This window comes from Chiloscyllium plagiosum, unplaced genomic scaffold, assembly GCF_037043375.1.
Source record: "Chiloscyllium plagiosum isolate Xiang-an unplaced genomic scaffold, Cpla_swu_hap1 HiC_scaffold_12, whole genome shotgun sequence".
Lineage (NCBI taxonomy): Eukaryota > Metazoa > Chordata > Chondrichthyes > Orectolobiformes > Hemiscylliidae > Chiloscyllium > Chiloscyllium plagiosum.
The window spans coordinates 97564619-97580110 of NW_028270150.1; the positions used below are offsets into that span (position 1 = coordinate 97564619).

The 15492-nt window shown below is 43.5% G+C and overlaps 1 protein-coding gene across 1 annotated transcript in view; it reads right to left on the bottom strand.

The window, feature by feature from the left end:
- Positions 1-8061: 8061 nt before the first annotated feature.
- LOC148148627 (neuropeptides capa receptor-like) overlaps positions 8062-15492 on the bottom strand; it is a 91804-nt gene continuing 84373 nt past the window's right edge. The window contains exon 4 of the mRNA XM_087992350.1: positions 8062-8963. Coding sequence (XP_087848476.1) covers positions 8062-8963 — 902 coding nt within the window. The remainder of the gene's footprint in view (positions 8964-15492) is intronic.

Sequence of the window (15492 nt, forward strand, 5' to 3'; positions counted from 1 at the left end):
GAGTTGAATGGGGCTGAAAATGTGTTGCTGGAAAAGCACAGCAGGTCAGGCAGCATCCAAGGAGCAGGAGAATCGACGTTTCGGGCATGAGCCCTTCCTCAAGAGTTGAGTGGTCCTGGTGGAACCCAAACTGGGCGTCACTGACCAGGTGATCGCTGAGCAGGAGCTGCTCAATAGCAGTGCTGATCACAACTTCCATCACTTCACTCATTATCAAGAATAGACTGATGGTTTGGTAATTGGCTGTTTTGGATTTGACCTGCTTTTTTCTGTACAGGACACACCTGGGCAATTTTCCACACGGTCGGGTAGATGCCAGTGTTGTAACTGTACTGGAACAGCTTGTCGAGGGGAGCCGCATGCTCTGGAGCACATGTCTTCAGTATTATTGCTGGACTGGTGTCAGGGCCTATAGCCTTTGCAGTATCCAGTGTCTTCAACCATTTCATGATGTCATGTGGAATGAATCGAATTGGCTGAAGACTGGTATCTGTAATGCTGGGGCCCTTGGACGGGGGTGAGATGGATAATCCACTCAGCACTTCTGACGGAAGATTGCTGCAAATGTTTCATCCATATTTTTTGCAATGATGTTCTGGGCTCTTCCACCATTCAAGGTGGGAATATTTGTGGAGCCTCCTCCTCTAGTGAGTTGTTTAGTTGTCCACCTCCTTTCACAGCTGGATGTGGCAGGCCTGCAGAGCTTAGATCTGACCCATTGATTGTGGGATCACTTGGCTCTGTCCATCACTTGCTGTTTATGCTGATTGACATGCAAGTAGTTCAGTTTGGTGGCATCACCAGGTGGACATCTCATCTTCAGCTGTGCCTGGTGTTGTTCCTGGCATGCCCTCCTGCACTCTCCATTGAACCAGGGTTGATCCCCTGGCTTGATGGTCATGTTTGAGGGGGGGATGTGCTGGGCCATGAGGTCACGGATTGTGCTGCTGTTAATCGCATCATGGATGTCAAGTCTTGAGTTGTTGGATCTGTTTGAGGTCTGTCTCATTTGTCACACACATTCGTACCACACAACACGATGGAGATGACTCTCAATATGAAGACAGGACTTTGTCTCTTTAAGGACTGTACAGTGATCATGCTTCCTGATACTGCCATGGATAGAAGCATCTGTAGCTGTCAGATTGGCAATGAAGGGGTCGAGTATGGTTTTTCCTCTTGGTTCCCTCACCACCTGCCGCAGACCCAGTCTAACAGCCCTGTCCTTTCTGACCCGACCAGCTCAATCAGTCGTACTGCTGCCGAGACACTCTCAATGGTGAACATTGAAATCCCTCCCCCCCTCCCCTCCCCCCCCCCCCGCCCCCCCCCCCCCCCCCCCCCCCCAGGGTACATGATGTGTCCTTGTCACCTTCAGTGGTTCCTCCAAGTGTTGTTCAACATGGAGGAGAACTGATTCATCAGCTGAGGGAGGACGGTACATGGTAATCAGCAGGAGCTTTCCTTGTTCACGTTTAACCTCAAGCCATGAGACGTCATGGGGTCCACAGTCAATGTTGAGGACTCACAGGGTAACTCCCTCCCGACTGTATACCCACTGTGCTGCCACCTCTGCTGGGTCTGTCAGGACATATCCAGGGATGGTGATGGTGCTGACTGGGACATAGAATGTCAGGGAGGATTCAGTGGGTATGACTATGTCGGACTAGTCTGTGAGACCCCTCTCACAATTTTGGCACCAGTCCACAGATTTTAGTAAGGAGGACTTTGCAGAATCGACAGGGCTGTTTCTACATATTCGGGTGCCAAGGTCGGTGCCAGGTGATCTGTCCAATTTCATTTATTTGAGACTTTGTAATGACTGGTACAACTGAATGGCTTGCCAGGCCAGATCAGGGGCAATTGAGAATCACTCACACTGCTGTGTGTCTGGAGTCACATGTAGGACAGACCAGGTGAGGACAGCATATTTCCGTCCTTATCGGAAATTAGTGAACCAGATTCTTTTGCAGATTTTTTTTAAACAATGTACAAATTCCACGATCTGTCGTGGCAGTTGTTCCCCAGAGCATGGCTGAGTTATTGGATCGATGGTCTCCTAATAATATTAGAAGACCATCACCACTTTGCCTCCACTGCATGGAGGTTAATGGGAGATTGAATAAAATTATTTAAAAAATCACTCCACACCAGGTTATAGTCCAACAGGTTTATTTGGAAGCACTAGCTTTCATAGCACTGCTCCTTCTCCCTTGAGAATGTGACTTTTAAAAAAGGTTTTGTGATTTACATATGAGAAAACTGAATCCAACATGGTCATTCTAACAGATGAGAGACTGAACAAACAATCCAGGTTCTTTTCAATACATGATTTCAGTTCTGTCACACTGTAAACTTTTGCTATAAATTCTGTGTCTTAAATTCTTATTCCAGAGCAGAGTTCCAAAAGCTACTGCTTCCAAATAAACTGGTTAGACTATAACCTCGTATTGTGTGACTTTGACTTTGTACACCCCAGTCCAACACCGGCATCTCCAAATCATGGGAGACTGCAAGAAGGTGTCTTGGGGACTGTATGGAGGTCTATAGAGGACAGCATGGAGGAGTCTTAGGGACTGCATGGAAGTGTACGGAGGACTGCATGGAGGTGTACGGAGGACTGAATGAAGGAATGGAGAGGATTGAATAGAGATGTAGAGAGGATGTCATGGAGCTCACAACAATGACTCTTCTTCCTCAGGAGGCTAAGCAAATTCAGCACATTCATAAGGACTCTCACCAATGTTTATAGCTGCACCACATGAAGCACTCTATCTGGGTACATCACAGCTAGGTACGGGAACAGCTCTGCCCAGGACCGTAAAAAAACGACAGAAAGTTATGAACACAGCACAGACCATGACACAAGCCAACCTTCCATCAATTGAAACCATCTGTAGTTCACGTTGCTGCTGAAAGACAGGGAACACCATCAAATACTTCTCCCACCTGATCAGACTCTCTTCCAACCACTTCCATCAGGCAGGAGATGTAGGAACATCATCACACACAGCCACAGCTTCTTCCCTGCTGTTCTTCAACTGCTGAATGGACCTCTTTAACTTCAAATGTAATACTGATCTTGCATTTGTGTATCTCCTTTGCAGCTGTAACCCAGCATGCCTTGCTCCACCTCAATAACCAATGATCTGTCTGTATGTTATGTTGTATCTCTACTGCCCGCTAAACAAAACATTTCACTGTACTTCAGTCCATGTGATAACAATAGATGAAATGCTGTACGTGGGTCTGAAATGGTTCATGTTGATTGAGTGTAAAAGGACAATCCACAGTGATCATGACATGGTGGGAGGATCTGGGAGGAGTCGAACAAGAGATCAGATCCTTCTGACAGTCTCTGTTACAATGGACAACACATCCTTCTGATGTGGAAATAATCACTGAGAGGCAATGAGCCCCACCCTGTTTATTAGAAGAGACTTTGGCTCCAGTTAGGAAACAGTTCTCAGGGCCATCGTATATCGAGAAGATTGTAAGTAATTGGAGTTATAGAATTTAGTGTAAAAATGTATTTAATCGGTTGTTTTTAGAGAAGTTTTACAAACATACACATTTGTTAATCTTACAAAGGGAAAGAGGCCAAATCTTTCCAAAACCGTCCACAAAAACAAAGTTATCTTGGACAGTCACACAGCCGCACATATTCCCAGAACGGTCCCTCACCAGTGGGTGGGTTGCAACAAAGCAACTGCATTAGAAACATTTACATTATGCTGGAATTGATGAAGAAAAAGATTCAAAATTATCACTGAATAAAGGCTGGATTTTTAATAATTTTACACACAAGTATTAATAATGTTTTGCTTTAGTGAAAAGGCTGTTCATGTCGAAGAGAGAAGACGTCTCCAGTCTTTTGTCAGCTAAAACTGCCCTTGAGAATTAAAGCCATGGATACAGCAATGCTTAGAGGCCTGTCATTCTGAGATAGAACAACAGGCTTTAAACAAAGGCATTCTGGATTAGTGGTGCTGGAAGAGCACAGCAATTCAGGCAGCATCCGAGGACAGGCAAAATCGACGTTTCGGGCAAAAGCCCTTCATCAGGAATCGATTCCTGATGAAGGGCTTTTGCCCGAAACGTCGATTTTGCCTGTCCTCGGATGCTGCCTGAATTGCTGTGCTCTTCCAGCACCACTAATCCAGAATCTGGTTTCCAGCATCTGCAGTCATTGTTTTTACCTCTTTAAACAAAGGCAATTGATGCAGATGGGAAAGCCAATTAAAATAACCATTAACACATCATGAGCAGGTTGGTGTCAAACAGTAAGTTTTAATTAACATTGAGCACAGGGCCAAATGAACTACAAAACAAGGGTTCACGCACCACATTGTGAGAGCTCTCAATATCCTGGGGGAACTTGAAGTGTGCTCCTGGCCCAGGTTGGGTTTTGCTTGATCAGAGGGATGCCTTTTTTGGGTTTAGCAACTTTCAAAGACAGGAGTCAGGGGCTTTTGTCAATCTGAGCACTTGAGGTATTCTGTCTCAAGGAAGGAAGTGGTTTTGTATCCGGGAGTTAGGTTTCAGACCCAGTTTGATGCCTGTCTTGTATTGATGACAAGGATAACTGGACAAGTGAATGGCACTGAGAAGAGAGACGCTCAGTTCAGGACTGAAGGTGTCATATTGAATGCACACAGGATAAGGATTAAGGGAAATGAGATTGTGACGTAGATCAAAATTGGCAGGTATGACATGGTGGGTGTCACAGAGACTTGGCTGTAAGGGGTTCAGGTTTGGGAGATGAATGTTCAATGATATACATCCTATCAAAAACAAGCCATGTGGGCCGAGGGAGTGGTGATGCCTTATCAGTATAAAATGAAATTAACTCAATAGTAAGAAACAAAGTCAGGTCAGATGGTGTAGGATCTGTGTGGGTAGAATAGTGGAACTGCAAATTTGAAAAAGACATATTTGGAGTTATATACAGGCCTCCAAACAATCCTCAGGTACTGGGGTACAAGACACACCAGGAGATAGAAAAGATGTGTAGGAAAGGCAAAGTTGCAATGATCACGGGGGATTTTATTATGTAGGTGGATTGAGAAAATCAGGTTGGTTGTAGATTGCAAGAAAAGGATTTTGTGGAATGTCTAAGAAATGGCCATTTAGAGCAGTTTGTGGTGGAGCCCACGGGGGAACAGGCAACTCTAGATTTAGTGTTGTGCAATGAGGCAGACTTGCTGAGAGAGCTTAAGGTGAAGGAATCCTTCGGAGGCTGTGATCATAATATGATTGAATTTACTCTGCAATTTGAAATGGAGAAGATAAAATCAGGGATAACGGTATTACAGCTGAATAAAGGAAACTACAGAGGCATGAGGGAGGAGCTGGGGAGAATTGACTGGGAGAGGAGCCGAGCAGGAAAGACAGTGGAACAGCAATGGCAGGGGTTTCTGGGAGTAATTCAGGAGACACAGCAGAGATTCATCCCGAGGGAAAAGGAAGCATGGTACAGGGAGGATGAGGCAACCATGGCTGACTACGGGAAGTCTGGGATAGCATAGAAGCAAAAGCATGTAATGTGGCAAAGGGCAGTGGGAAACCAGAGGATTGGGAATTTACAAAGACAGAGGGCAACAAAAAAAAAAAGAAATAAGGAGGGAGAAGATTAAATATGTGATTATGTATAAAATATATTAAATATTTAGAAGGAGTCAGGCAAATTATGGAAAATGATGGACCAATCAACCGAGCCTTGGTTGTGGGTAAGATCCTTGAATCCATTGTGAAGGATGAGAGTTCTGGATACTTGGAAGTGTCTGGTAAAATAGAGTGGAGTTAGCATGGTCTCATCAAGGGAAGGTCAAATCTATAGAATTCTTTGAGGAAGTAACGAGCAGATTAGATCAAGGAGAGACAATGGATGTTGTCTACCTGGATTTCAAGAAGGCATTTGACAAGGTGCTGCAAAGGAGGCTACTGAGTAAGGTCAGGGCCCATGGTGTGAGAGGCCAGGTGTTAGCATGGATAGAAGTCTGGCTGTCTGGCAGAAAGCAGAGGGGGGTAAAAGGGTCCTTCTCAGGATGGCAGCCGGTGACAACAGGTATTCTGCAAGGCTCAGTGTTGGGACCCCAACTTTTCACTTTGTACATTAATGATCTCGATGAAGGAACTGGGGGCATTCCAGCTAAGTTTCCAACTTATACAAAGATAGGTAGAGTGACAGACAGTATTGAGGAGGAGGGCAGGCTGCAAGAGGATTTGGACAGAGTAGGAGAGTTGTCAAAGAAGTGGCAGATGGAGCACAATGTGGGAAAGTGTGAGGTCATGCACTTTGGTAGGAAGAATAGAGGCATGGGGTATTTTCTAAATGGGGAGAAAGTTTAGAAGTCTGGAGTGCAAAGAGACTTAGGAGTTTTAATTCAGGATTCTCTCCAGGTAAACCTGCAGTTTGAGTCAGTAGTTGGGAAGGCAAGTGCAGCAAAGGCTTTTATCCTGTGAAGACAAGAACATTAAAGCAGGAGTGTACTTCTGAGGCTCTTTAAGTCTCTATACGGCTCTGGTCCGAACACTTTTGGAGTATTGTGACCAGTTTTGGGGCCCATATCTCAGGAAGAATGTACTGTCCTTGGAGTGTGTTCAGAGAAGATTCACAAGAATATTCAAAGGGGTCAAGATTCAAGAATCAAGAGTAGCTTTATTTGTCTTTTCTAACATATACAACCGATACAGGAAAAAGGAGACAGAGTTCCTCCAGGACCAAGGTGCTACATGGACAGCACAAACTACATAATCATACACAGGGCAGCATAGAGTGCAAAGAAATGCAAAACACGCAGGACAGCAGAGTAATTGAAATGAAATATAAAAAAAAGTTACCAGGAAAGAAAAGCTTAACATATGAGGAACATTTAAGGATTCTGGGTCTATATTTGATGGAGGTTAGAAGAATGAGGGGGGATCTGATTGAAACATACAGAATAATGAATGGCTTGGACAGAGTAGATGTTGGGAAGATGTTTCCATTGGCAGGAGAGATGAGGACCCAGGGCAAAGCCTTAGAGTAAAGGGAAGGCCTTTTAGAACGGTGATAATGAGAAACTTCTTTAGCCCAGACAGTGGTGAATCTATGGAACTCATTACTACAGAAGGCTGTGGAGGCCACATCATTGAATATATTTAAGACTGAGGTCGACAGGTTCTTGAGTATCAAAAGGATCAAGGATTACAGGGAGAAAGTGGGAGAATGGAGTTGAGAAACATATCAGCCATAATTCAATGGTGGACCAGACTCATTGGGCTGAATGACCTAAATTCTGCTCCGATGTCTCAGGGTCTTAAAACAGTTTTGTCTCTTGCATGTTCTTCCAATCAAGTTTTGTTGTCAAATGCTTTACTCAATGAAATTGAACACAATCAGATATTGTCCACTATTTCAGTGTCCCTGTCTCGCCTCATGTATAATTGAGTTCAAACAAATTGAACTCATCCAAACTCTGCAAACTCCCTTTAAAACTGACAAAGTATTTGTGGCAACACATACCACACATATTTCACATTACTGTGCAATAGTTTGTGGAAGGATCTTTCTGATAACAATGGACGAAGGCTCACTGATGGCTTGTATGGAAGAGATATGTGGACTCATCACTAATGAGGGATTCAATGGGATAGAAGATAGGTGGAAAAGTGGTTTAAGGCTTCAGGAAGATCAACCAAGAACTATGGCAGATCAGACTCAAGTGCAAACTGACCTGCTCCTCATTCATATTAGTGTGTTCACATCTATCCCAGTGAGAGTGCAAACCAAACTCATTGTCTCTTTGTCGTAGACACTAGAGAGGACAGATTGTCCCAACTGTATCGGTGTCATGTACATTGAGTAGAGTAGACTGACCGCACTGTCTCTATATCATTGACCCAGAGATAACAGGCCAATCACACTGTGTCTGTAGTAGATCATCAGGCCTGCCAACTGAACATACTCAGTCTGTGTCACAAAGATTGGAGAGAGCAGACTCCCTTCACTGTGTCTGTATCACTGACCCCACAGAGAGGGGATTGGATTGATTCTGAAACTGAATTCTTCAATCCATCTCATAATTTAATGAGCTTTCCCATTCGAGTAAGAGGGTATTTTACCATGTTCTTCAGCTGTTTCCTGAATTTAGTCTGGGTCACGACATATATACAAGTGTTTGTGCAGCAACTTAGGAGCTGGAGAATGAATCCGATATCTCGGACAAAATAATGTAGATGTATGGCCCGATACCCCATCTGACTCATGCGTTTCCATAGAGAGTATAGCATGAACACTGACCATAACAGGATGAAATTCCCTGAGATAACAAACAATAAAATGATGGACTTCCTTCGACTCCCCATTTCTGGGTCACTGGGATTCTCCCCACTGCTGTGAGCCTGAAGTCTCCTGCGGGCTCTGCTGGCCACTAAAATGTGCCTGACACTTAAAGCATTGAGCAGCAGAATCAGAACAAATGGCACTGCTGGGTTCAGGATATAATGAAGGCACTCGATTGTTCCCCAGACTGGAGATGAGAGAATATCAGTTGGTACTGAACAAAACCAGGGCTGATTCCTGAGCAAATACTGAGATGTGAACATAAAGTACCAGAAAATGTTCTTCAAACCACTCAGCACAGTCACTGTTCCCAGAACCACAGTTGCTGTCTTCTCAGTACAAAATTTAATTTGCAGATTTGAGCAGCAAATGGCCACATATCGATCAAAGGTAAAAGTGACTGTAAACCAGACAGAACAGTCAGTGGCTGCAAAAAGGAAGACAGCATGGATATTACAGATGGGGATGGACCGTAGGAAACGTAACTCTCTCTTATATATGATTGGAATGTGTCTCAATAGCAGATCGAGGATAATAACTAGTATGTCTGCTGCTGACATCGCCACCAAGTATCGCGTAATACATTTTGAAAGACCACACTTTCCTTGCAACAGAATTATAATTGTTATGATGTTTGCTGTGGGGAAAGAAAATAAACAGGAAAATTAATCAAGCTGGTAGAATAGTTACCAATTACACAGAGTACATCATATGATTTCTTTGTGTGCCCCTGTTAGTGAAAATGTATTGATGTATTTATACGCATTATCATGTAACCTGCTGGATCCAAAAAAGTCAGCCATTATTTAGGAAGTCATGTTTGGGTTGAAACAGAAAATGAAGAAATGCAGTTTGAGAGATGATGTGAAGATTGACACTATGCTGACATGTTATTAAACTGTAAACAAGGGAAGCTGAAAATGTGTTGCTGGAAAAGCACAGCAGATCAGGCAGCATCCAAGGAGCAAGAGAATTGACGTTTCGGGCATGAGCCCTTCTTCAGTAAACAAGGGAATGCAGGAAATATCACAAAGACCATGAGATATATGCTTTAGTTTCTGAAGTAGAACAGATGTCAGTGACCCTGTATTGGGGTGGTGGAAATGTCCTGTTCTTCATCTTTACAGAGTCATTCAGAATTAGTGTGGACAGATCATCCCACTAGATTCTTAGTATCTAGTGACCATGCTGGATATCAGCACACATATTCTGCTCCTGATCATTATCCAATGAAGGTGGATTAATGTGAGGGTAGCTCAGTCGATGTTATCCTCTGATACCTACTCAGAGGTAGTTTCCATGTGCAGCTGATGGCCGATTGAGTTGAGATGGTAGAGGTTGCTACTTTGGAAAAATCTATCAAAGGGCTCTTACACATCTTCCAAATGCCGCACATTGCTGCTGGGGTGCAGTGAGGGTGGAAACCAGCAATGTTTGTGGATCTGGTGCCAGTCAAGGGCGTTGCTGTATTATCAAGTTTCTTGAGAGTTGTTGGAGCAGACGTCACCCAGACACTCATGACTTGCCCTTTGTAGATAGTGGACAGATTTGGGGGAGTCAGGAGGTGAGGTACATATTAAAGAATCATCAGTCTCTGAGATAGTCTTGTAACACCATTATTTATCTAACTGGTCCAGCTCAGACAATGGTCTATTGCAACCCCTCGCCCCTCCCCCAGGTTGCTGACACTAGGGAATGCATTGATGTCATGAAAAATAGTTACAATCTCTCTTTTTAGAGATACCTGACAGTTGTGTGGAGCAACTGTTACTTGTCAGCTCAGGCTGGAATATTGTACAAATGTTGTTATATATGGACATAGTATCTGACAGATGTTGGAGATCAGAATCAAAGAGAGTGGTGCTGGAAAAACACAGCCGGTCAGGCTGCATCCGAGAAGCAGGAGAATCTACGTTTCAGGAATTCTGATGATGGGCTTATGCCTGAAACATCGATTCTCGCTCCACAGATGGTGCCTGACCAGTTATGCTTTTCCAGCACCAAACTCTTATCGATCGTGTCTGATGAGTCAGGAATGGGACTAAACATTGCAAACAATCAACGAACATCCTGAATTCTGACCGTTTGATGGAGGGATTGTCCATGATGAAGCAGCTGAAGATAACTGGGCCGAGGACACTTCCCTGAGGAACTCCTGCAGCGATGTCCTGGAGCTGAGGTGACTTACCTCCAACAATCACACCCATCCTCCAATGTGCCAGGAATGACCACGACCAATGAGAGGTTCATCCCATTTCTCATTATTTTAAATTTCCTTCAGGTCAGACTTGGGCAATTGCTGGTTTGGTGTCACCTCACCTCACCTCACCTTAGGAGTTTCGCTCTTTTGTCCTTCTTTGGATAATATTCGTTATGAGGTCTGGTGCTGGGCAACTGAACACCAGTGAACAAGTTATTGCTGAGTGAGTGCAGCTCTGTAGCACTCTTGATGACACCTTCCACAACGTTGCTGTTAATTGCGATTAGACTGAAGGGGCGATAATTGTTTGGATTTGATTTGTTCTACTCTTTGAGATTTACCTGTTTAAATCCAAATATTAATAGGTGGTTGCAAGTCCAACTCAGGATATGGCTAGTATTGGAGCTATTAACCACTGACAAGGTATTTTCAGGTCCATTACTATATAGTGGCTTAAGTGTTTCTTGTGTTACATCCTGGTGAGCACTGGAGAACTTCTACTGAAGCACAATCCAGCATGCAGTCTGCATACCCAGGAAAGGAAAAGGGAGATCAAGTTTAATAATCACCCAGTTGTCAGAAGGAAGCCATCCAGCCCATCGTATCTGCATCGGCTGTCTACACGTTTTGGCACAGTGCCGACCACTTGCCCTTCCCCATTCCCCCGACATTCATTCAATTTCAATAATCATTCAAGTCCCTCCTCACTGTCTCAGTACAACCGGACCAATGTTCCTTCCCCATCAACTCTCAAGGTGATTACTTATTAGGAATGGGACCTGAAAATTTAACATATTTCAGAAATGAAAACCATGAGCTCAACTTGTTCTCTTTCACAGGATACCTCGTGATCCAAACTTAAAACAAGCTTCCATTACTCTGTTGGATCAGGTTAAACTTGTGGAGAGATAAGTGAACATTTCAGGTTAATGCTGTTCCAACAGCACTCCCAGCCTTTTCTGTTCTTATTTCAGATTTCCAGCCCCTGCAGTATTTTGCATTCGTTCATTGATTTTATAACTTTCCATTAATATTGGCAGAATGGTCCATTTCTCTGAAATCTCAGGGACTGTTTTGAGTGACCTCAATGTAATTCTGGGAATACTTTCTCAACCCCCGTGGTGAATGGTGAGACTTTCAAAGACTTTTGGATTGCAAAACATCTCAACTGGTCATAAGTCACTATACCTCAGTGTAGAATGTATTTTTATTACACCACTGTCAGAATGCGGTAATCATATTGTTCATTATAAAATTGTATCTATATGTAATATAGCCACAGAAGTGAGATGGATAGGCTCGACTGAGTTACAATTTTGTGCAAGTCATGTGATGCAGTAAGATGATGGAAAAGTTTAATTCAGAGGATGTAAAGATCCTTTATTTCAAAGTTTATTGAGTGTGGATTTGCATATTAACTAGTGACACCCGCAGACTGGAACAGGCAAAACAGTCATGAAGAGGGACAAGTGCACTGTAGTCTCACTAATTGGTCATTTTAATAAATAAACAACAAGGAGAAATGAATTTCAAAACCAGAGTAGATTAGATTACATTACAGTGTGGAAACAGGCCCTTCGGTCCAACAAGTCCACACAGACCCACCGAAGTGTAACCCACCCATAACCCTACATTTACCCCTTACCTAACACTACGGGCAATTTAGCATGGCCAATTCACCTGACCTGCACATCTTTGGACTGAGGGAGGAAACTGGAGCACCCAGAGGAAACCCACGCAGACACGGGGAGAATGTGCAAACTCCACACAGTCAGTCGCCTGAGGCGAGAATTGAACCCGGGTCTCTGGCGCTGTGAGGCAGCAGTGCTAACCACTGTGCCACCGTGCCACCCACAAGCTATCACGGAAAGGACAAGTAAGTAACAAATTCATCAACTGACTGAGTAGATACAGAGCTTTACTCAATATAATACAGAACCAAGTGTCAAACTATGGATAAAGTAAAGGTTTATAAGACACTAAGGGAAAGGCACTGATCGGTTCCAGTTAAGAGGCAAGTTTGAGGGCTGCAGCTTGAGGATGGGTGTTCCATTGTGAATGCGACAAATGCCCTTTGCTCAGTATCAAAACTTTATGTTTATTGTGGGAAATGTACTCAAGTCTGTGAAACTTATGAAAACGCTGGTTATTCTCAAGTGGTTGTGGAGCCAATCCAACTGTAAGTCCCTTTCGATGAGCTCTCCCAACTTGGTGTGCTATTGTAACTGACCTAAGGCTTGCAATTACATGACATCAAAGTTCAGAAATTATATCAGTTTCAGTCAGATTAAAATCTTTACAGTCAGGGCAAGAAGGAAAAGAAAAGATATAGAAAGCAAACAGGAAATGCTGGAAATTCTCAGCAGCTCTGGCAGTGCCTGTGAAGAGACAGAGTTAACATTGCAGGCTGCTAACCCTTTGTCAGAACTGGAAATGTACTGAAACAGGATTTAAACCAGTCATGGAAAGGAAGGAACAACAAATGAAAAGATCTGTGGTAACCCGGGAGACAGGAGACATTAGATGGGAGAAGGGATGAAAACGAAAAGCAAAATGGGATTGTACCAGGACAAGTAAAGGAGGAAAAATTATAATATGAAATCCAAACATCATCATCAAAGATGCTTCCCAAAAAATGGGAGAATGTTTACATTTAACACTGAGTTCAACAAGTTCAGATCAAAAATTCGAACTCATTCGTTTGTTGTGATAGAGTGATGATTTTGCATTTATACTTCAAGATATATATCTTTTCTCTCTTTACCATTTTGTCTTTCATGACAATTCTTTTTGTCCTTTAACCTCTCCTGTCTTCCACCCAAGTACAGACCTTTCCACGTTCTCCTCAGTTATCTCATTTCCCTGCCTAATTTAAATAAACTGCTCTGACCACTCCCAGTTCTGACTCCAGATCTCTAACCTGAATTCCTGACTGTCCCACTCTCCATGGATGCTGCCAGATCTGTTGAGTACTTTGAGCAGTGTTTTTATTTCAGATTGGCAGAATCTGTGGTATTTTACTCCACACCGGGGGGGTGGGAGGTGGGAATGGTGTTGGTGGTTAAGTGTTTGACTGGCTGATAGATTCCCTCAGCACTAACAGGTCGCACAGAATTCGATTATGACAAAACTTTGATTAGAAATGAGTCCACTGCAAATTCAATGATAACATAATCACAATTGGCACCTCATTGTAATTCAGGGAAGTGGTACATCAGGTTTGGAGCAAAAGGAACACCTGAGGATGAGACATGGGTTTCCCAGTAGATTGAGAAGTAAATAAACTAACTGGATCATATTGAATGGGAAAAATAATAGATTACTCCATATCATTGAGGATTATAACAATGTTCCGATGGACTTTAATCAGGGTTGTGTTTAATGGGTAGTTTATAGACTACAGGGTTATAAACATCAGTGCTCCCCTATTGTTCCACTGGATCTGCTGAGGCACATTCTGGGATATAGGGCAACATTTCAAACTTTGATAACATGATTCGGGGAAATAAGTGAGGAAAATTGTACAGGAAATCAGGTTGCATTGTCAGGCAGTGAAATGATAGCATGCATGGCCAATGTTTGAGACAACTCATCTTGTTCAGAAGAATATTTATTATCTGGGTTTACACATGGTCACTGAGCCCAGCAATAGCGTTGTTAGTGACTGGACAGAGTTCTGTAAGCCCACCATCGGGTACTGACAGTGGACACTCTCAAACAGTCGAAGGTACTGTTTGGACTGTACCATATCTGTAGCCTCGGGTGGTCTCTGCATTCTCACTGATGTTGGTATCTGCACATAGGGCTTAGCCAGGCTGGGAACAGTTTAAAACACCCACAGTTGCCGTGAGAGATGGGCATGTAGTAGGGTCTATAATGAGGGATTGGCCTCTGATTGATGTTCTCTCCTGCCAATCCTTCTGTCATGTGTCCTCAGCGATGGGCCATTGAGTCCTAGAGTCACAGAGCACACAAACAGAGCTTTCTGTCCAACTGGTCCATGTTTCCTGAGCTGAATTAGTCCTATTTGCCTGTATTTGTCCCATATCCCTTTAAACCTTTCCTATCCATATACCTGTTTCAAATTGATTTAAATGTTGTCAGTGTCCCAAACACTATCACTTCCTCTGGTAGCTCTCTCCATAGAAACACTATACTTTGAGTGATAAAGTTGCCCCTCAGGTCCCGTTTAAATCTTATCGTTCTCACCTATAACTTATACCCTCTGGTTTTGGACAAGTTTGCTAAATGCCTTCTTCACCACCCTGTCTGCCTATGATGCCACTCTCATGGTGCTATGTGCCTGCATCCCTTTGTGTCTGTGTTCGATAACTCTCCCCACGGCCCTACCATGAACAGTGCTGACTCCTTGGTGTGGTTACCTACAGGGGGGTGGTGTAGAGGAAGGTGTATTGCAGGTGGGGTTGAGCAGGTCATTGACTAAGCTTGTGGGGGAGTAGACCTTCTCCAGTACAAATACAGGAACATTCTCTCACAGCCAACAGTTATGGCACAGAGACCCTAGCCTGGTTTTGGATTTTGTCAGACATTGGTTTGGATAGACTGGGCAATTTGGACAAAAGAGGGACCATGGGTCACTTGGAGCTTGGGAATAGATTGGCGCATAAGCAATGAAACATAAGAAATCCAGGAACTGGCATTGTACAGGTAAGTTAATCGTAATTGAGCAACAGTTTTGAGAAACACTGCAAGACACAATCTAAAAGTCTCCAGTTTGCCAACAACTCTGTTATTTTTGGCTGCCAGTCTTCAGAGAGCAGACTTGTTTACTCCTGATGTAGCAGAAAAGGGTATGTTGGTCAGGATGAGGAACTGCGAAGGTGAGTTGACTGAAAAGGTCCCTGTGATAAGACACATTGTGGAATTGGGGGCCACAAAAATCAGTGCCAGGAAAGAGCGCTGTGAAACCAGAAAGAGTTCAGAAAAAAATTATAGGGATGTTGCC